This window comes from Sparus aurata, chromosome 14 (genome assembly GCF_900880675.1).
Source record: "Sparus aurata chromosome 14, fSpaAur1.1, whole genome shotgun sequence".
Classification (NCBI taxonomy): Eukaryota; Metazoa; Chordata; class Actinopteri; order Spariformes; family Sparidae; genus Sparus; species Sparus aurata.
Window position 1 is genome coordinate 19,640,784 of NC_044200.1, and position 21,170 is coordinate 19,661,953.

General features: G+C 41.0%; 1 protein-coding gene across 1 annotated transcript in view; it reads left to right on the forward strand.

The window, feature by feature from the left end:
• Positions 1 to 7,381: 7,381 nt before the first annotated feature.
• The window catches only part of pawr (PRKC, apoptosis, WT1, regulator), a 64,965-nt gene continuing 51,176 nt past the window's right edge, over positions 7,382 to 21,170 (forward strand). Inside the window, exons 1-2 of the mRNA XM_030440200.1 lie at positions 7,382 to 7,513; positions 7,805 to 8,483. Of these exons, the coding sequence (XP_030296060.1) occupies positions 7,923 to 8,483 (561 nt within the window). The 5' untranslated portion in view covers positions 7,382 to 7,513; positions 7,805 to 7,922. The remainder of the gene's footprint in view (positions 7,514 to 7,804; positions 8,484 to 21,170) is intronic.

Below are 21,170 nucleotides of genomic sequence, written 5' to 3' on the forward strand. Positions count from 1 at the left end.
TCTATCTTGAATGATGCTGATTATCCCAGTCTGGACGGAAGTCAATCCAGAGCTGTTGTTTAACCGTTCAGAGTGCCGACACCGTTCCAGTCTGAAGCTCTGTCGTTGACTTATACACACTGAATTATTTACGTTGCGTGAATCAACTGAGAGGTTGATGTGAAGGAGGCTCAGAGGAGAAGGACGTCTTCTGTGTATGGATTCACACGTTGGCTGTTGCAGGCCGCAGGGCGGGCATAGAAGCTCATAGCTGGTCGGGTGAGGTGTCGATCTATAGTTCAGAGGTCGACAGCCATCTTTAAAATGTTGATGTTCATTTTAGTTCAGTTGGTGGAGGGTTAGGTGATGGGGGAAAAGAGTATGGAGGCTCAAAGAGGCCCAATACGGCACGGGCTCAGGTCTAACTTTACTACTCTCTTATTTAAAACCTGGAATCATAAAGGGACACCTCAAAGAAGCAAAAAAGTACAAGAAAAAGATTACTTAAAAAAAAAAAAAAACAAAAGCAAAGAGGAAAAAATAAGAAAAAAAAACAAAGAAAATGTATTTAAAAAAACAATTTAGAGAAAAAAGATAGGAATAACCCCAGAAAATCACGATAAGAAAATAGAAGTGGTCACAATTACTAATGATGTAAGTTAGGATTAGGTTTCAGGTCCCGAGATGTTAGGGTTAGGGCTGAAATCCCATCATACCAATAAGCAGAAGCATATAAATGGAAGGAGATTTAGGATTAGGCGTGAAGGTCAGTTATGGTTAGGGTTAAGGTTAAGGTTAGGGTTTAGGGCGTCCCATGTACAGAGGCTTTGTCCTCGCTGCAGTGGACCGGGGTTCGAGTCCCGGCCTGAATTGAAATGTAAACAACAGATGTGAATATAAGCCTGTACTCTCAATTATGATGAGTTTTTTTTTTCTTTTCTTTTCTTTTCTTTTCTCCGTCTGAATTCCCAACCTCTGCCATCACGTCTATGTTTGCATCTTCTTCTCTTGCTGTTGTGTTGTCCTTTTTTCCGTGACGAGGGGATGTGGAGCACAAAACTGCAGATTTTTCAGCTACATGTCAAATTCTACAGTTGTCATATGAATGAAGAAGGATCTTGTTTCCTTTGCAGGATATTTGTGAGTTTACATACATGGTTCTCCTTCTACTGCTGCTGCAGCAGAAGATAGAAGCAGAGTGTTGAGTAACGCAGGACTGTCTGATCCTTTTCGTCGTCTTTGCTATTAAAGAAATTCACGATGGAGTTGACATTTAGAGAAACTTTTTCTGCGGCGCGACAACACCGAGCTCGGGGATTGAGGTTGGCGCAGTGACCCGCCCGGTCACCCAGTCGTCACGCCGTCCTCGTCGACAGATGGCACCCTGCAGATGGCACCGGGAGCCGCTGGAGGGCACGGAGGGGGTAAGGGACAAACCGGTGAGCGGGACACGGCTGGGCTGAATCTGCAGAACAAAGAGTGACCTCAAACAGCACCAGGAACACCAAGCAGCAAAGCCATGTGTTTATTTATGAAGCGCACATAAATGAAGTCTGGTGAGAGTCCTCCCACTCTGGCTTTACCACTCTGTTTTTTAGGAAGTGTGTCACCCAGGGCTCCTGCTGTCACTCCGCTTGACTTCCTTCCCGCTGTAGATGCAAAAAAAAAAATAGTAGTCTTCCTGTGCAAAGCTTTGAAAAGTTTGGAATCAGGAAACCAACGCATTTCAAAAAGCATTTTTGCATCACGAGAAACAAAAACGACACAAAAACGATTGTCACGTTTTGCAAGAAATCTTCGATTTTTGCTCGCTTGAAACATCTGGAGGGTCAAATTGAACCGAAGCGGCGGGTTGAACTTCCATCTACCTGCCAAGAGCAACTCGAGCACAAGAGGATAAAGTGAACTTCAAACCCGAACATGCATCTGATTTGTGCGTCTGCTCATGGCGAAGAAAGAAAATCGCGCTATTTATCTCCATCGCCACAAAGTCTGACTGACTAAGTTCATAACACAATTTCCCACTCTCTCTCTGTGTGTGTGTGTGTGTGTGTGTGTGTGTGTGTGTGTGTGTGTGTGTGTGTTATCAGCTGGCCCAAACATCTGGGAGTCTTGAGAGCAACATTTCTGGAATACTTACTCACTCTCGGATAAACAATTTCATGGAGGAGTGAGCTCCCAGCGCCGGCTGCTCGCTGCAGAATTACCCACCTAATCGCTTTTGACTGAAAACATTAACGTCAAATAAATGAAAATGTGCGAACGCGAGAGCGGCCATTGCGTTACATTAAGTTTCACTCCAATTTCCGGTCACGTGTTGCTCATTTTTAACAAGTCGGTGTTTCCCCTCTTTGCCTCAGACGCGTTGTGGTGTTACGGGCGTCGCCACCGAGCTTTTAGAGCCGTTTGATGAATCTAAACGCTGGATAATCACTCTGTAAAGAGGCTGAGCACGCTTACGGGACCGCAATGTTGAACGGGAGTTGGTTAGAAGCGGCGTTTGTGTTGGCACGGAGCGGGGAAAAAAAAAACACTCAGCGACAACCTCCCGTGCCCCCTCTACTTCTTTCTCCTCCTTCGAGAGCAGACGGAAATATGCTAAATATGCAGCCGTGTGACCCGAGTCCACGGATCAGGGTGTATTTTTAGGAGAGGTGACTCACTCCACCTCGATCTTATCGCTAACTGTAACAGAGGCGATGGCTTGAAGGGAAAGCACGCACAAAAAATGAAACGTGAGTCATTATCTGCTCATCAGACTGCCGTTTGAGTCTGTGGGCTGTTTTTTTTTTTCACGGGAACGACCTCCAGGTGACCAGAACAGGTGTTTTAAGCCAAACCAGGATGTTTTCTCAACCCTAACCAAGTGGTTTTAGTGCCTTAGACAAACCGGGTGTAAAGAAACACTCATTTGGACATGTGGTCTTGAGGAAAGGTACTCATCTTACATTTAATCTCCCACTCTTTAAGATTAAATCTGAGTACGTTATGCCAATCAGGGGGGTCCGGCGCAACGTAACACCTCTTAAAAACGGCTGGAACAGCTATCAAATCTAAATGTTGTCAAGTTAAAATGATATTTTAGCAAATGCACGGCTTATTCCTCGCAGTCAGTGCAGCTGTAAAATCTTTAACTGCTCCTCTGGCTTCATGGCGTGTTGCTGCGTTTGGGTTCACTTGTTTTTTTCCGTCCCCTCGACATGAAGTTTCATCGTCCACAAAACATTTCTGGAGCTTGACGGCGAAAGAGCGATGCAGCATTCTCCGAAACCACTGAAGTCGATGGGGGGACTTGTTTTACAACACGGAAAACAGCAAGCCCCAGATTCCCTCATTGATTTGAAAAGACTTTATTTATGGGAGCGTGCGCTAGCTCCTTTAGCTAAGAAGCTACAGTGAAGATTTTAGCTTTAAAAAGTGCGTCAGTAACGTCTTTTCACATCACTTTGGGACCTCAGGGCTTCGAGAAACCATCCATAAAATGTTTCCTTGTCTTCGTCTGCCTCAGTTGTTCAGGAGAATGTTTGAAATGTTTACTGGGATACAAAACTTTGCTCAAACTTTGCTTTTTTTTTGGGTGACCTGTTCCTTTAACGCCTCACCAATGTGGGGGGGGGGGGATTTAGGCCTAAACGGCGACATGCATTTAGAGGAAAAAAAAAAAATCACACATCGATGATAAACTCGCCTGAAAGTCAGAGCACCCTTGGGAGCAATAGCCTCCAGACAAATCCACCGGCGTTCAGCTCGGCTCAGGTAACTTATGGCGGTATTATCCCCGCGTGAAATGAGGTTTCCTGACAGTATAGCTGCTTTTAAATCACAGCGCGGGGACTGAATATCACAAGAGTTATTACGGTGGAGCTTTGCATCAGCTTCAGCAGCGACCCGCAGTTTGTCCCATTCATTGTGTTTCATCTAAGCTCATTAAACGGAGGCGAGCCGCAGAACGGAGACGAAGGAGGCCGACTGTGTGACTTGAACGTTGATACCTCACTCTCATGATCCGCACGGCGGCGAATTCGTAGCCGTTTACACACAATCTTCCTCAGCAGACGCTCGGCTGACAGGGAATCGCAGCAGTGTTTCGGGAGCTGCTCACGAGCGTCGGCTTAAAAGTTCCTTCATGACGTCGGATGCGATTCTGACGCCTCATTAAATTCCCAGGTGCCCCTCCAGTCATCAAAGAAATTCTCTTCTTATCACCCAACATCCATAAAAAACAATCTGTTGTTGCTGAGCACTTTAAAAATACAAAAAAAAAACAAAAAAACAACTAAATTACAAAGTCCTGAACTCAAAAGCAACAAATTGTACGAGGGGGTGAAAATGAGCTCATAGCCTGAGGTGGAAGGAGGAGAGTGAGGCCGCTCTCATTCCATGCACGTCTAGTTAAACTCTTCTAAGTGCTTATGCAGAAAGTTTGAAGTTAATGACTTTGGCGGCATCTCTGCTGCAGGTTACTGAAGAACTGCAAGTCACCCTCCAGTTTAAAATTGCGATTACGCAACCATTACCAACTAAGTACAAGATATAAACGCAAAGGTGCTCGTGTTGTGGGGCAATTTTACAAACGAAAAGGTGACACGCAAGTGACATTTCCATGGATATGCATGGGCTGTGACTAATAGCTGGAAAACAATCAGTCACGTCAGCAGATTCCTATGAAGCTTAGTTTATGACTCCAGCTAGCAGGCCGACCCTCAGTTAGCAGGTCCTTCACTCAACCATTCATACAACGAATTAAATGAACTTTGGAATGAATATCGTAAAAAAGACGCAATAAAAAAATGGAATATGAAGAAATTCTGAACATCTTCCCTCCCTGCTGCAGACTTTCCTCTCGGCCTCTTGATTAGAATTTTCTTTGCATTTAATCTGTTTTCCTGTAGAAGAATAAAACATCTCTGAGAAAACATGTAATCTGAGCATTTTTAAGTGCATTTCTCTCAACTTTAAAGGAGCAATATGTAAGAATATTAGTTCAAAAACATTCGTTCGAATCAAGTTTTCAACGTTTTTGATACAATGATGTTCACTTATGATGTTGCAGAGATATATATATAATTAAGTTAGCACGCCAAAGCTAATACTGACACTCCCCCACTCAGCTCCCAGTCCAAACCGCTAGCTGCACCGCTAACTAAGCTAACTAACTTAGCGCAGCGGGGTCAGCTCTATGTTCCCATATTTTGATTTTTCCTAAAATTAGGGCCTATGTTCCCACGTTTCTAGGACATTTTCAAAATTAGGTTTTGTGTTCCTACATTTCCCTTCAATTTAAGCCCCTATCCTCCCACAAGATTTTTTGGAGGCACTTTATAGTAAATGAATGAATGAATGAATGAGCAATTGGTTAGGGTTTGGGTAACTTTATGAAAAAGGCAGATAGCTATCACTCTGGCGTTGTGTCGTCCCCTACTTGTTTGGAGTATGGATTCTTACGTATTGCACCTTTAAACATACGGCCCACGCCTGTGAACTAAACTCTGACTATTTCTTGTTTTTGTTATTTGTTATTTTCTCTTAAGTGAAGCCCTCGGTGACCCTCGATGGAAAAATCCTTTTAAAAATGACGTAAATAGCTGAACCGTAGATGTGTGTTATTTGTCAGGGACATTTTGAAAGGCCTGGATCGAAAATGTTGCTATTATGAACAGAAAAAAAACCACACTGAATGTGAAAATAACAGCAATGCATAACTGTGTCTGTCGCTCGGAGAAGGTGTTCATGACATTTCAACTTTTGTACCCTCACATTTCTCATCATAAGTGCGATAAATACACTTGTCAGTCTTCTTCCTTTGTCCTCGACCCTTCCCATTAGCTGGAATCAAGCGCGTACATCAGCGAGCGTGACGGCGAGACGAGCGAGGAGGCTCCGGGCTGCTTTGAATGAGTCATCCGGCGCCTCAGGGAGTCAGTCTGTGAGAGCTGCGTGGGAGAGTTCAATCTTCGACTCTTCTGCAGAGATGTTGCACTCCAAGTGTGCAATTATCAAAAGCCTACCGAGGAGTAGAAATCAGTGACATTGTGCGGTCTGTGTAAGTCAGAGTCGTGGAGGTGAACGGAGTCTTTTACAAAAACACACCGCGGCTGATGGGATAAATGTACCACCGGATGCTGCGTTCAAGGTCCTCGACTCAGTTCCAGTGTTATTAAGGACATTTTGAAAGGATTCACTTTGAAATAACATATTGCCATATTACATTCCTTAATGAGAAAGAACACCGTCACATTGTGCACTTTACAAGGACCCCATGCTTATCAAAGCATGCTCTGGAAATAACCATTATGTTTTCCAGGAATAATAAGAAATGCATTTCACAGTTTTCAGGGACCTTAAAACATGTGTTAATACACCCTGTTTGTATGTGCACTTTTACAAAACTGCACTGAGTGCCTCACCGAAAAAAATAATAATAATATATAACAAGTTAAACAAAAGACTTTGTAATAATGTAAAATAAATCAAAATGTTGTCAGTCCATCCCTGTTTTTCCAAGTCCTGACACTCAAAAATAATAACAATAATGATCTTTATTTAATATATATCCTATTTTGATGGACACACAATGAGAAAACACAGTTAATATTCATATATAGATCATATATATATCATATATCCCTAAAGATGAGATTTATAGTCATAAAATTGATTAATTTTGTATGGAGAACTTTGACATTCAAAGTTATAGTAACTAAAGTTATCAAATAAATGTAGTGGTGGGAAAAAGTAAAAATCGTGTCTCTAAAAACATAATGAACTTTAGAAGTATAGCATAAAAGATACACAACATACAAATAAAACAAAGTAAAAGTAATTAGGAAATTATAGTCAAGTACAGTATATGAGTAAAAACACCTTTAGTTTCCACCTCTGAATACTCCTGTAGTTACTATAGAGTGTTAGAGTAAGTTACAGTTTTAGTCTGACTTTAGACTATAGTTTTTTAATCTTATAACAGGAGTTATTTTGTGGCTTTATAGTGACAAAATGATCACATCTTATATATCACTGTGATTCTAATATTCTACTTGAGGGACAGTATTCATATATTCTGATCTTACATAGTATCATAATATAGTTTAAGACCTGTTTTTTCAATGAATTATCTTCAAGTAAAAGTACAAAACATTGAGCATATTATATTTTGGGATGTAAAGCACTGATAGTCAAAGTTATCACGAAAAAATAAAGTTTTAAAAAGGCAGTATTTCCCTCCTAAAAGAGGTGCTGGGTAAAATATGATATTTTTCCTTATGAGAATATAAAAAAAAGTTTTAAAATGTCGTAACAAGCCCCTGAGGGGATATTAAAGGACCATTCCAGTGATTTTATCCCCCTCTGAGCTCCACAGCAGCTTCGGCTTCACTCGGAGCCGCTCGGGTGTGTTCGGACTCGGCCGGTGTGTGTCGGAGGGCAGAGCGAGCGCAGCCGCGGCTCTCAGCGCTCGCGACCAACCGCCATTCATCCAAGCGGACCGCGGGCACACCTGGTCGGAGCGAGGAGAGCAGTTTAGAGACCGAAACAGGTGAGTGTCTACATCAGCTCACACTTTTTCTCTCTTTTCATCAACTTTTGCACACTTTCAGCAACTTTTACTCGAGTGAAACACATGAAAAATACCCGGAGAGATGCAACTTTTAAGGCATTTTTAAGCTAGCAGCAAAGTTTAAAAACCTGTCATTAGCCGTTGACGTTATGTACGTACGCAGACATGGCGCAGGTAAAGCATTCATAGTCATTAAAAAGAGCCAGAAAAGATAAACTATAGTTTCATTTTTCATTCGGCTGACTTTATTTTCCTCCTACCTGTCAACAGCACCCGTGTTAATCACTTGAGGAATGCGGTGCCATTAGTACGGGAGCCGAGAGCTGAAAGTTTACACTTCGCATTTAAAGTTAATTAAAATCAACTTGAGGGACTTGTAAAAGGGATCATGGCTACTGGAGGGTTTAAGCCAAACGCCACGACAGACTTTTTGGAGGAGTGGAAGGCAAAACGGGAGAAAATGAGAGCCAAAATGTTGGGGGACATTGCCGCAGCCACTGGTGCTCCCATGGGTGCCAGCAACACAAACAGCACAAACCGCCACGCTGCTGCCGCCGCTGCTGCTCCTCCACCGGGCACCGAGCTCGCCAACAACCCGGAGCGGAGCGTCCCAACTGGGAACTGCCTCCCCTCCTCCTACTCTGTGGCTCGGTCCTCCTCCGGCTCAGCTTTGAAGAGACCGGAGGAGGAAACGCACCACCACCCCGCTTCGCCCACTTCCAACCTGAAGAAAACTCCGCCTCAGCCGGAGAAAGCTCCGTGCGCTTCACCGGACTCCTCCAGCCCCATGGCGTGCAACGACAGCGACAAGGAGAGCCCGTCACCCAGCAAGGCGAAGGAGAAGAACAGCAGCGGTCCGAGCGCCAGAAAGGGGAAAGGACAGATCGAGAAGAGGAAGCTGAGGGAAAAGAGGAGATCAACAGGTGTCGTCAGCATACCATCCAATGAGGTGAGTCAGCTTTTTTTTTGGGACACTTCAAGTGTAAAAAAAAAAAAAATCTCCTGCAGGGAAAAACTCATCTTATTGTGGCTGTCATCTCCACAGGGAAAGTCAGAGGTCAGGTACACAACAGGTATCTCAGCAGGATAGTGGGGTTGTTTATGCTGTATGGGCCATGTTGTGTTAGAGGAGGCTGTCAAAACTATCACAAACACCATGCGACAAGTGTTTATTTTTTATTTTTTGTCTTCTCTTTGGCTGCATGAAAAGTTAAAACACATCAGAAGTTTCTAGAAAGCTAGGGCTTGACTGATACTGAGTTTTTGAGGCAGATATCGATATTTGAGATTTTCAGGTGAACACTTAACATCTCTGATACATTCCCTTAAATCAGAGTTTAGAGTTTGGCCAAAGTATGTGTTAAGTGGAAATTTTTTTTTTACTTTTAAAAGTGGTTTCAGTTGTTTAGTCTGTATATTGTCACAAAGAAGGGACAAAGAAATCCATAATGATGTCTTTAAATCACTTTTTTTTGCCTAACCAAAAGTCTGAAACCCTAATTTAGATCTCTACCTAGTGCTTTCTTTCATTTTTGATTAATTTGGTGATAATTTTCTCCATTAATTGTGTAGTTGTTTAGTTATCAAATGTGAGAAAACTGTGAATTTTGACTCTTTTTTTCCTTAGAAAATTCCTTAAACCGATTAATCAACTATCAAAGGAATTAATTTAACAGTTGACGACTGATTAATTCACTGCTTAAAGTCTACTATATATTGTCACAAAGAAGGGACAAAGGAGCCCATTGTTTCGCCTTCAAGTTGCTTGTTTTGTCTAACGAAGAGTCCAAAACCCAAATCTAAGGCTACAACTAACAATTACATCATTGTCAATTCATCTGTTTGTTATTTTCTCGATGAGTGTGTCGTCCATAAAGAGATGGAAAATCCTCAAATATCTTGTTTGGTCTACAACCCAAAGATATAAAGAATGTCATAGAGGAGTTAAGAAACCAGAAAATATTCACATTTAAGAAGCTGTTATGAGTTGACAGTAGTAGACAAGTAATTGATTAATTGTGGCAACTTTTTTGGCAGACCAAGAGTCCAAAACCCAAATGTTAAACTACAACTAACAGTTATTTTCATTGTCGATCAATCTGTGGATTATTTCCGATTTTTTGGTCTACAAGGTGTCAGAAAACGTTGAAAAATGGCGATCTTTAAACATGTGCCAAACTGATTAATTGGCTATCAGAATAAATGCTGATTGATTAAATAGTTGACAAGTAATGAATTAATTGTTGCAACTCAAGTTAGCCTTTTATGTTTTTGAGTTGCTTGTTTTGTCCAGTCAACAGCCAAAACCCAAAAGTTTTCACTTTACAACAATATAAAACAGATAAAAGCAGCAAATCCTCAGAAACTAGTGAATGCTTGCCTTATTTTACATGATAAATAACTATTTTTAAATGTCAGAATAGGTGTTGTTTAGTTTTCTGCCAATATTAAAAACATAACACAAACAACAGGTATTTCCAGTTTGATAAATGTCACTGGAAACACAAGTAAAATATTAATATTACACATAACTTGGATAGCTGCTAAGATTTAACTGAATTAAACTGAAAGAGGCTAAAAATAGCCAGTCACCAGTGATTTATCCAACGTGCAATTTATCCTCCATTTACCAGTTTTAATCTGGCACATTCGTTCTGCAGTTTGTTATAACTTATATCAGCTGACATGTATGCATACCATACAGTACATTTGAGATTTCAGTAACAGCTGATAAGATTGGCCTGCTTGATGTATCGGTCCGGCTGTAAGCTAGAAGAGAATTGGCGTGCATGCTCTTGAGTACAGATCATTATTATCCACATATTTATCAGGCGTGGCTATAAAACCACAGCCAGCATGCGTTCATGTAAAGTTAAGTCAACAAAGAAACTAATAAAGAAGCTTCTTCTTTTATCTAGTTTCCCAGCAGTAAACCAGGTTTCTATCATATCAACTTGTCTAAACACAGAAGGACTTACAGGGTTAGGTGAGGTTTTATCATGGGTGTGAGGTGATGAGTTATTATTGCATTTTAGGGTTTTATTTGATGTATTCATATGATATATTCTAGGCTTAGTTTGTGCTGCTGTAGTTTGGTCTTTTTTTCTCTTTTGTAACTTTTATGTTTCTTGGCTTTCTTTCTGTCTAACATCTTGGGACCATGTTTGAAAAATGTTCTCACTTTAACACATCCATAAATATTTCCGATTTGAAGAAAAGCACTTGTTTTTCCAAAAGTCTCCAGATTCCTCCTGTCGTACATTTGTCTGGTTTAATCGACCCTGTGTAGCGAGAGAAATGTAAGCAGCTAGGAGGGAGGGAGGGAGGGGTTGTCAGCTGGTGGTGGTGGTGGTGGTGGTGGAGGTGTGTGTGTGTGTGTGCGTGCATTGGGCTGTTTATTGTTGTCGAATTTAAATCATGTCACACTCTTGCCTAATTCCTGTGGTTTAGACACATGCAGGAACTCTGATATGACGCCGTGCCAGCCAGCAAGAACTCCTGGCCCATTCTTTGATTACATACACTCACACACGCGGTCTAAAATGCAATAAGATTGGACAAAAACTGTTGGAATAGATATTTTCATTAAGGTGGCGGCGGTGGTGTGATGCTTTTGATTGGATATACAGCCTGAGCTCGATGCCCTCGGGGCAGCACAACTTGGAGTTTGACCAGTTCATCAGTTGGCGCTGCACATCCTGTTATTAGGCGCTCAGCACTGCCGAGCAAAGCCGTTTGAAAACTGGTCACATGCCAGGCTGTAATACTGGGCTTCAGCACTGCGGGCTGTGCCAGATATGTTAGATCGAGCCCATAGGCAGCTGATTATGTAGTAAAGTGGGCAAGCAGACTTTCATAGAGGGAGTTGAGAGGTAATCTGAAGTAGTGAGCTGATTTATGTGAGTGAGGCAGAGCGCTGGAACTCTGATCCCATCTGAAGTGATCTAAGTACAGTTTGTAGGAATGAAATGTCCACTATAGTATCACGGTTACATTATGATCAGGCTTTTTGATATCATGATATGATAGTTGGAGTCTTCTGATTTGTGGGTAGAAAGCTTTCTGATCATCAGTTGCCATGTGGGTAGGTGTCTTATCATGGTGAGTTATGCAATGTTCAGTGAAATAAAAAGTACAATGACATTCTGACACAAATAACTTGATCACAATTCCAAGCAACTTTGCCAGATTTCACAGTGCAGGGGCCCAACTGCATACAGACACCACATTTAATCTTGGCATGTCATGAAGTTACACATGGAATTAATGTTAGTGACAGCTAATGTGACTTTCTGCTGGTGATGTTTGTCATTTTAATGGATGAAATCAAGAGCCAACTAGAAAGACTGAGAGATTAATCTGACTCAGACTAATTTTAACTGATACAGATATTTTAACTTCTGATATCAACCTTGATATCATTCTTTTAGGATTAGTTTGTGTTGGATGTTATTGTTCTCATCTTCCATGACTGATGCTTTGCTGAAGATCAGCTGAATGCAGTCCTGACAGCCCGAAGCTAAATTGGCTTGATCCTCACCTGCACCAGTAACTCAATCAGTGCAGTAATGTGGAAGTTAACGACATGTTTGTGCCAACACAGATGATTGAAAACCTGGAAAATATTAGCATAATGTGTGTTTACCAGGAAATGTCTAACCTAGTGTCATTTTTTATGATTAAAACCAAGATAAGATTCATAACCAGGATACTAGTCTACTAGTCAGATCTGTATACTTTTTGATTTCAGAGAGAAACATAAAAATGCTAAGCCAGACAGCACAGCAGATGTTTATTGCTTTTGTCGGATGTTTCCCTTCCTTCTCCTGTTGCATATGAAGAGGACCAAACTATGCAAATAAGGACTCCCTCACACAAACTGCCTTTGTGATGTGAATATGAGTGGACAGGTGTGAATAGAGATGCCTGGGATTATCTCCCCGTTCGTTCTGTGCTGCATAATAGCTGGTGAGCGGGATCCCAGAGCATCGGGGGAACCCAATCTTCTGCCTGTTGAGGCTATAATGGCGTGATAAAAGCTCCATGCTGTACTGGAGAAAAGACACTTCTGCACAGCATCAATCAGTAGCACCTCCTGCTCTCCAGGAAGGTGTCGCCTTTCTCTCGCTGCCTCAGACTGGAGGGCATTGTTGCTGCCGCTGACCTTTGACCTGCTCGCGACATGCTTATGCAACAGAGGAATTTGGAAACGCATGAGTGTGTGCGTGGAGCATCTCTGTGAGGGTCTCTCATCTGAAAATGTTTTTGGTTGTGATGTAAGCATGTGTCCCGTCGGACACACCGCATGCAGTCTGATGGTGGTGATTCATGTCGCTCACTGTGCAGCTTTTTATGACCTTGGTGAGTTATGAGGCTTTGGTCAGACGTTCCAGCCAGCTAGTGTGAAATTTTGTTTCATGTGGCGGACGCCTGGTTCTGCCCCACAGAGGCTGCTGCTGGGGAGCGTGGAGCCTGACAGCCCCTCGCAGCTATTTGTCTGCAGCGTCACTGACGAGGTCAACAGGTTTAACAGGCGATACAGGGCTGAGTGCTCAGCAGTTAACACTCTGGTGATGGGAGGATATGGCAGACAAGAGGGGTCTTTGTTTAAACTGATTTTGTGAAACAAGGGGTTTGCTAATGTTTTATACATATCTTAACTTATTAAACATCTGTTTCACTTCAGATGCAGACATACAGAGCTTTTCAAAATGTATGCAGTCATTGTGAAAAACATGAAAACTGTCCTCCACTTTGAGTAGGAGCTTTTACCATCTAGCAGACGATAGAGAGTACCAAAACATTGACGCAATTAATTAATTACTGAATTAATTAATATCCTAAATCACAAAGACATAGCCTGAACATCTACTATTTCATGGCAGTGTAATATATGTGCGTGTATGGCAGTGGGTCTCATATCAAATGAGGCTCTTTGCATGGTTGACTCTGTCATCTGCTCTCTTTAATACTGCCTGTACTGACATTAATTAGAAAATGACTTAAATACAAACACCCCTGTCTGTGTTTGTGCCCGAATTAGTTTCTGCTCCATTTTATTCTGTGCCGAAGTTCAGTGGAGGGTGAAGACGCACTGTATGTTTGGAGAAGGGCCATGCTGTCAGCACAGTTTGGACAACATTATGCAGCGGCAGAGAATGCATGGTTTGACACTGGTTTAATATTAGGTGAGAGAGTTGTTTCACTCATGGGCAGACTAATATTTCCTTCCTCTTTAGCTCTAATCCGTTGATCTGATGCCATCTGACAGCATAATGGTCACTCACCTAGTCAGGGGTCACTTTAATGGGAACTGAAGTTCACGTAACATTCCTGCAAACTGAACAAAACCACGTGCCAGGGCCAATTACAGGGGTGCTGTGCTTTTTATGAAGTGTTGAGGGACCCCCAGGTGCCTCTGTGGAGAGGGGCCGAGCTGGTAATGACTTCACCACAGAAACAACAAGCAACCCTTCCGCCTTCTTTCCTTCTTTCCTCCTTCTTTGGAATTCCCTTAGATTTCACAGAGCAGCTCAGCTGGGACTTTTTTCCCCGTTAGTCACCCTTTTCAAAAAATCCCAGTGACAGTGGCCTTCATAAACAGTCCAGGGTTCATTCCAATAAGTCAACCAAACAAAATGTTCTTCTTGGGAACCGGTGCTTCTGGCTCGGGAAGCTTCACTTTGAGAAACACGTGTTTTAATTAAAGAGTTTAGCATTCCTGTTGTTCAACCAACAACTGAAAAGAAGGAAACAAAAAACCTGGCCTGAATAGCTTCTTGCTTACCGAAGTCCATGATTAAATCCCTGTGGTATTTACTGTGATGATGTGCCCTTGTTTGGGGAAGGGTTTAACAGCAAGTGAAACGCGATCCATAATATGCAAATCAACATTCTTTCATTCTTGTGCACACCTGTGGATTGAGAGCCTATTTCTATTTGAGTAACAAAGAACTGTATGGATTGAGCTGGTAGCCATTCAGAAAAGATGTTGTATCCATCCATATTTCACTTTTTATGGCTGAGCCTTCACAACGCTGCACTGTTAAACAAAAGGTTTGACATCTTACCCATTTAACCTAAAAACTGCACCAATATACAACCTTTAAACACCTTAAAAAAGCTATTAAAACAGAAAAACGTAGGAGGTAAAAGACTAAATATATTGGTAAGCTATTCGGAAACCATTATGATAAAGGCCTCGCATGACACCAAGTTATTTCTCTGAAATTTGTGGTTTCTCTTGTCGGAGAGGCAACAAAAACACACACATTAGCATCTATTTCACCTCGTCAGTGTTTTGAGACTCAATACTTTTACTTCTAATGACTGAAGTGTGTTTGTGGCACACACAATCATAAAACTCAAGTGCCAAAAGTTAATACGTAAGGATAAGTCAGATCCAGAGTCTTGTTTACATCTTGGATCAAACTTTTGTTTTCAAAGTTTCATCTTCAACTGCTTTCATTTTGGCAACATCCATCATGTGCGAGGTTTATCTTCTTTTGTTAAAGGAACAAAACCAGTTTGTCTACCATCAGAGACTTTCCCTGTTGTTTACACAGTGGTAGCTGTCATTTTAAAATCTGTGGTTGTATTGTAGCTGATTGTGGGTAATGTTGCAAATTGGCAAGCAGGACCGTTTTATGGTTGTACTGGATTGATTTGGTTGAGGTTTGCACTCATGTAATGAAATTGCCTTATTTGTAAACTATTTAAAATACATACATAAAATACATTTCAGTGTCGTCATTTTATGTATACATTGTTTCTCAATTGATTTTTCCAGAAGATTTGCAATGATTGAATAAATATTGCAAATGATGTGATTGTGCTCTTTGCCTATACTTGTATTACACTTAAAGTAAGGTATCTAAAAAACAATATGGTATCGTGTTGTTCTAGCAATGAAAATGTATAACTCTATCTGATTGTTAGGCCCTGGTGTTACAGTAGCAGTACTTGTATTTGCAGTATTTTGGGCACGACTTGTCTTTTCTCTTTGATACTTACCGTTGTAGTTGTGCTGTAATTTGCGCACAAAGTTCAAAGTCTCTATCCAGGTCACTGCTCTTCAGTTATGGCTGTTAAGGATCTTTGTGGAGCAAACTGTAGATTATTGCTGAAGAACAACGTCCCCCCTGCTGCACGGCATGCACAGTCATGCAAAACCTGCACTGTCCTCGAGCGATGATATCTAAGGCACACATATCACGAAGGAGTGAGACTGAGCCTGATCGTTGGCCTGCAGGCAGACTTCCACTGTCCAGCTTTAATACAGCCCAACAATAATGAGCTCTCAGATGTCCGTGCGCCTTATCGCATAACTCTGGTAAACTGAGGGTAATATAGTCAGGATGTACAACCACTGAGAGCTTCTGGTGAGACATTACTCACCTCTTTACCACTGCGTGAGTGACTGATTGCTGTGTTTGTGGCTAATCTTTGAATCGGAGTGTGTACACATCCAGGACGTACAAAGTTGGCAGTATTGTTGCGATGCTGTCAAGTTGAAATCCTACAATAAGACCCTAAATAGAGCGGAAATGATCGATCCTGTGGAATTTACATCCATCAGATGTTGTAAAGACCACGTTGAATAAACTGGTTAAACCCGGCGTGCAACATAACCCATGTAAATATTTAACCAAATCCACTTTGACTGTTTTCTCTGCAGGCGCAGAACAATGTCATAGTGAATAGCCTCGTCCTTGTCTGACCCTGGACTCAGGCCATTGTTTAATAGTTCAAGTCAGACCTTCTTCACTCAGAAATGTAACACCTCTTTTTAGTAGTTAGTAGTACCTCTTATTACTAGTTAATTTACACATTTGTCTGAGCCGCCGTCGTTATTCTCTTTCTCATATTTTCCACCTCTCATTACCAGGATTCACGCTGAGAACAATAACATGATCCGGTGTGTGTTGTGGTAACTGAGATGCAGCTTATAGAAATTTACTGTCTGGAATTTTAATCCTAATAGTTTATGGAGGCATGAGGAGATAAGCGATAATCGGTTTCATGCTCCTGCTTTTTGGAATCAAATCTTACCCCTGCCGTGTGGTTGTTAGAGAACTTTCTGTACTTATCTTCTTGGCGTCTTGCTAGTTTGACAGCTCGTAGACACACACACACAAACACACACATACACCGCAGGGGGTGTTGAGGAAGAATGTTGTGGATTAGAGGAGTGTATGTTGTGACTTTGTGTGTAATGTGTAACCTATTAGTCGGACATTCCTGTGTGTTTGCTGACGTGTGTGGGGAATTTGTGAGTCAGCTGTAATCAGGCCACTCTGCATGATTAGGCATTTGGTAGTCTGTCTGTTTGTATTCATTAAAGTAGAATTACTCCTTTTTCCCCCACTCTATTCTATTTTAAATTCTGGTTTTCCTGTTTCTGACTCCTCTGAACACTGTCATTTGTGCTCTGCAGGAAGAAATGATTTTGGTTTTTGAACAAGGATCTTTCATAGGGACATTTTTGGAGTAGGAAATAACCAAATCCTCCCACTTGAATGACAAAAGAGAGAAATTGGAATGTGTTTTGCTTGTTTCTACTCACACTACGGTTAAAATACCTTTTAAGCACAAATAATCAGGATACAAAGCCAAAATGCATCTCAGAATCTCTCTAATTATGTCCCAATTATCTCTTTACATTTAACACATTTTGATCATCAGGAATGGGCCGTTGGAAAACTAGATTATTGCAATCTGACAGCTCATGGTTGAAGCAGCCACTGTTGCTCTGCTCATTCTGCTGTTTTTCCTGCATGAGGGACAATAAGCCTCAGTTTTATCTGTATGAGTGAATGAACACCAACAGACTGATTTTGTCTCGAGTCTTAACAGGTTTCATGCACTGCCTTTGTGAGTTATGTCACCACGGATCTCACTCTAACCATTTCCTACTGATAAGCATCGCTGTAGTCAGACGTTCTGGTTTTACTGGTGGGTAGTCCAACCTGTATGTAATTCAGGAAATGGGAACAAACATAATTTCCTTTTGTTTCATTAAAGAGAGAAAGTGAAACACTCAGATGGAGGAATGTTGGCTGAACAGGATGATGATTTTGAGTCTGGGCCGTGTTTTGTTTGGCGATTGTAATTCTCATTTCTTCCCACTGGGGAACTTAATTTTCATAAACACAAATTGAACTGCAAGAAAAAACTTCACTTCTGATCTTCAGTGGTGCTCTTGGCACATTTGGTGCCCTTGAACGAAAACAAATAGGATTTATTAGAACAAGCCATATGAGGATTTATGTGGTAATTTAGGGTGAAATGAAAATATTTTCCACACCAGCGGATTGATTTAATTTTCTTCTCTAGACAGACTTGCCTCAGTGTTAGATGGATGCAGAGGATCTTACCCCCATGGCTGTTTGAAAAACTGCACAAAGAACACAGAGAAGTCGCACTTCAAAAAGGACACAGTATTGAAAACACAGCTCAGTGAAACAGCCCAGGAATGCAGTTGAACCCTTGAAATGGAATAAATATGTGGCTCTAAACTGCGAAACGCGCGAAGCCTTGATCTTTAAGCCTTTCTTCCCAACAAAGCAGCCAGAAACCTGCTTGAGTTGAGAGAGGGGCCTACCTGTTATGAAGCCCATGCCTTGAAGCTCGAGTTACTTTGTGTTCATGTACTCGTGCACGAGTGTGTGTTGTGTTTACCAAGGCAGTGTGCCACTCCAACACACAACAATGGAGCAATGGAGAGAGTGCTTTCATACTGTACAGTCCACAAAATGCATTTCAGCTCTTCTTTCCTGGAATTGGTGATAAAAGCTATAGGTTTTAAGCAATATCTCAAGAATTTATACAATAATTATGACCGTATTTCACAGAAAGGTCTAATAGGTTTAGATGATGAAGTGATGACATTTTACATCCAAAAGTTCAAAGGTCAACTTCACCGTGACACCATAATTCACTGTGACACAATAATGTTATGTTATGAAGCGCCCCATCACTCCTCTGTACTCCTGTAAAAATATAACTTCACTTTGCCAAGAACTACACATAATGCATTTTATTAAATTCCTCAAAGTGTTCACTACATCTATTTATGAGTCTGGACAGACATGAATGTAAACTTGACTGTTTGGCAGCCGTAATTCTAGTTTACTGGTGGCGTGCTCCCTCCACTGAATTAAAGACTGCGCCCGCCGCCCACTATCATTGGAAAACATCCATATACTTTTGTGAAATAAAAGAAGAGTTAGCACTTCTTTACACAGTAAAATGCTATGTATTTAACACATGGGGATCTTGTTTGAAATGTCTCCTAGTAAACAAAATAGATCATAAAATGAAAAGCCATAAAATCTGTTACATTTAAGAGATATCAGCCATTGATCGATTATGTCATCTTTGCTTTGTAGTAATAAAATCAAAGCAGTACGCAAGGGAAACCTCCTAAGTTTGTTTCCAGTTGGAAACTAATTTACCAGATTTTACATGACCCTTGCTATGCACTCCTCCGGGAACCTTGCATCACTGAAATATATAGCGTATATTTTGGAATATTAAAAAAAGCCTTAAAATATAATCTGTGAAAGCATTGAGCAGGTGAATAACAGGACATTTATATTTACTCTCACACTGTGGAATTAAACACCAACACAAGGCAGTGAGTTCTGGCCACCACCTGCGTTTCCATCTGTTTTTTATAGTTCCACTTCATTTATATGGAGGAAAACCTGACAACCGTTAAATTTACTGTGAAGTCTGAGTGTAATATTTTCTGTCAGAGCATTTCTATTCCCAGCATGTGGTGAGAAGCACCTGATTTAGAACCTGTTGTACTACGTCCTTCCAGTTCTTATCATGAATTTTACTGGCACATCTACTCTGTGCATGTATGTAGAATAGCCAAATTAAAAGCACAGATGGCTGAAGTGCCGATCAAACAGAAAAATCTGAAACCACAAAAATGAAAAAATGTGAAAACTTGCACACTAACTTTGTTTCAGTGGAATTTTGAACGCTATCTCAACATGCAGCAGGTTCTACAGAAACCTTTTGATGGATTTTCGAGCTAGAGCCGCACAAAAGGAGCTAAAAATAGGAATTACATGCACTCCAATGTTATTGTGCAGTTTTGAAAGTAAGATATCGTATCATAACATCGGAAAATTGAGTCTCCACTCACTCTATAGTAGAGTTATGAGTGCCAATGATGTAGGGAATAGTTCATTAGTGGACATGTGGGTGTGATTTCAGTCATGCATATCAGTGACTTATAGGCACAGTGGCGTTATGACGCCATTCGACTGATATGTGGTGACGTTACATTGAGATATAAATATGTAGAGTAAACAGGGTACTATAGCAACATGGAGACAAATACAACAACAACCAGTGCCAAGTTGTCAATCTTGACGTTTTTGTCACACCCTGTTCTTTTACACGCATACATTACAGAGCAAACAAGGTGTCATGACGATGGGCTTTTCTTTGCTTGGTCTTGTACACCAGCACACTGAACTTCAAATGGAGCCACTTAAATATGCCTGACTTTTCATCAAGACCCATGCATCATTCCCCAAAAATGTACGAAAATTATCAAAAATTACCTATCGTGAAATGTTAAAGAAAGTGAGAAAAATTGTTAGATCCATCCCTTTCCGTATCTGGATCAACACCAAACGTTTCTGGGCTTATTCTGGGCTGTGACCCATCCTCCATCCAAGGGTTAGGGTTTGTGGAAATCTGATCCGTAGTTTTTGTGTAATCCTGCTGAAAAACCAACCAAAAAACCCAACAAAGTGGACAGAAATAAGTAAAAACATAACCTCATTGGTGATAGATTGATAGAGAAAGGCTTTTCAAGTACCAAAAACTGATGTCACATGTCAGATTTATATTCTTAAACATTTGTAAAAGTCAGGTGTCGAAAAACTCTATTAGGAATCGGTGTAAAAACTCAGGTAATGCTAATTATACCTCAAAGCTTCATTGGCTCCATCGACTGTAGCTTGTCTTCCCACTTTCTGTCTCTCAAAATTGAGCACAGTGTATAAGAAGAGCTACAGTTGCTACACTTTTTATCTGATGTGGATGTAAAACCCTTAATTTACACTGAATGTCAGCAATTAAACCTAATATTCATTGTTTTTTATGAAATCAATATGCTGCACTGGTGTTGTCAACGCAACAAAAAACAAAACACGAAACACGTACGCTGTCCTGTAACTAAGACGAATACAATGCTCCACATAGCAGAGATTCTGATGTGTTGTTGCACCAGCGTGGGTCATCATGTTTTTGAACAAGTCTTCTCTGACTCATATTGACCTTTGCTGTGAACCGTGTTAACCTCGCCTTCATAACTAGGTCATCAGTGGTTATTGCCACAGATTGTCCTTCACGTTGTTTACAATCCAATTCCAAACAAACTGTAGTGTTTACAAATGCAGACAGCGTGCAGACTGATAATAAATAATACATCTTGTTTGTCTGTTTTTTTTTTTTTCCTTCTTCAAATTGAAACATGTTCAATATTGCAGATGAAAATACGTTTTATAAACAAGCTTACGATCTGACCTTAAGCTGACTGCTTTTGACTGTAATAAATTAGTTGGCTCGTCTAGCCCCCTTTGACCCCGCAGAGGTTGAGTGGTTATAG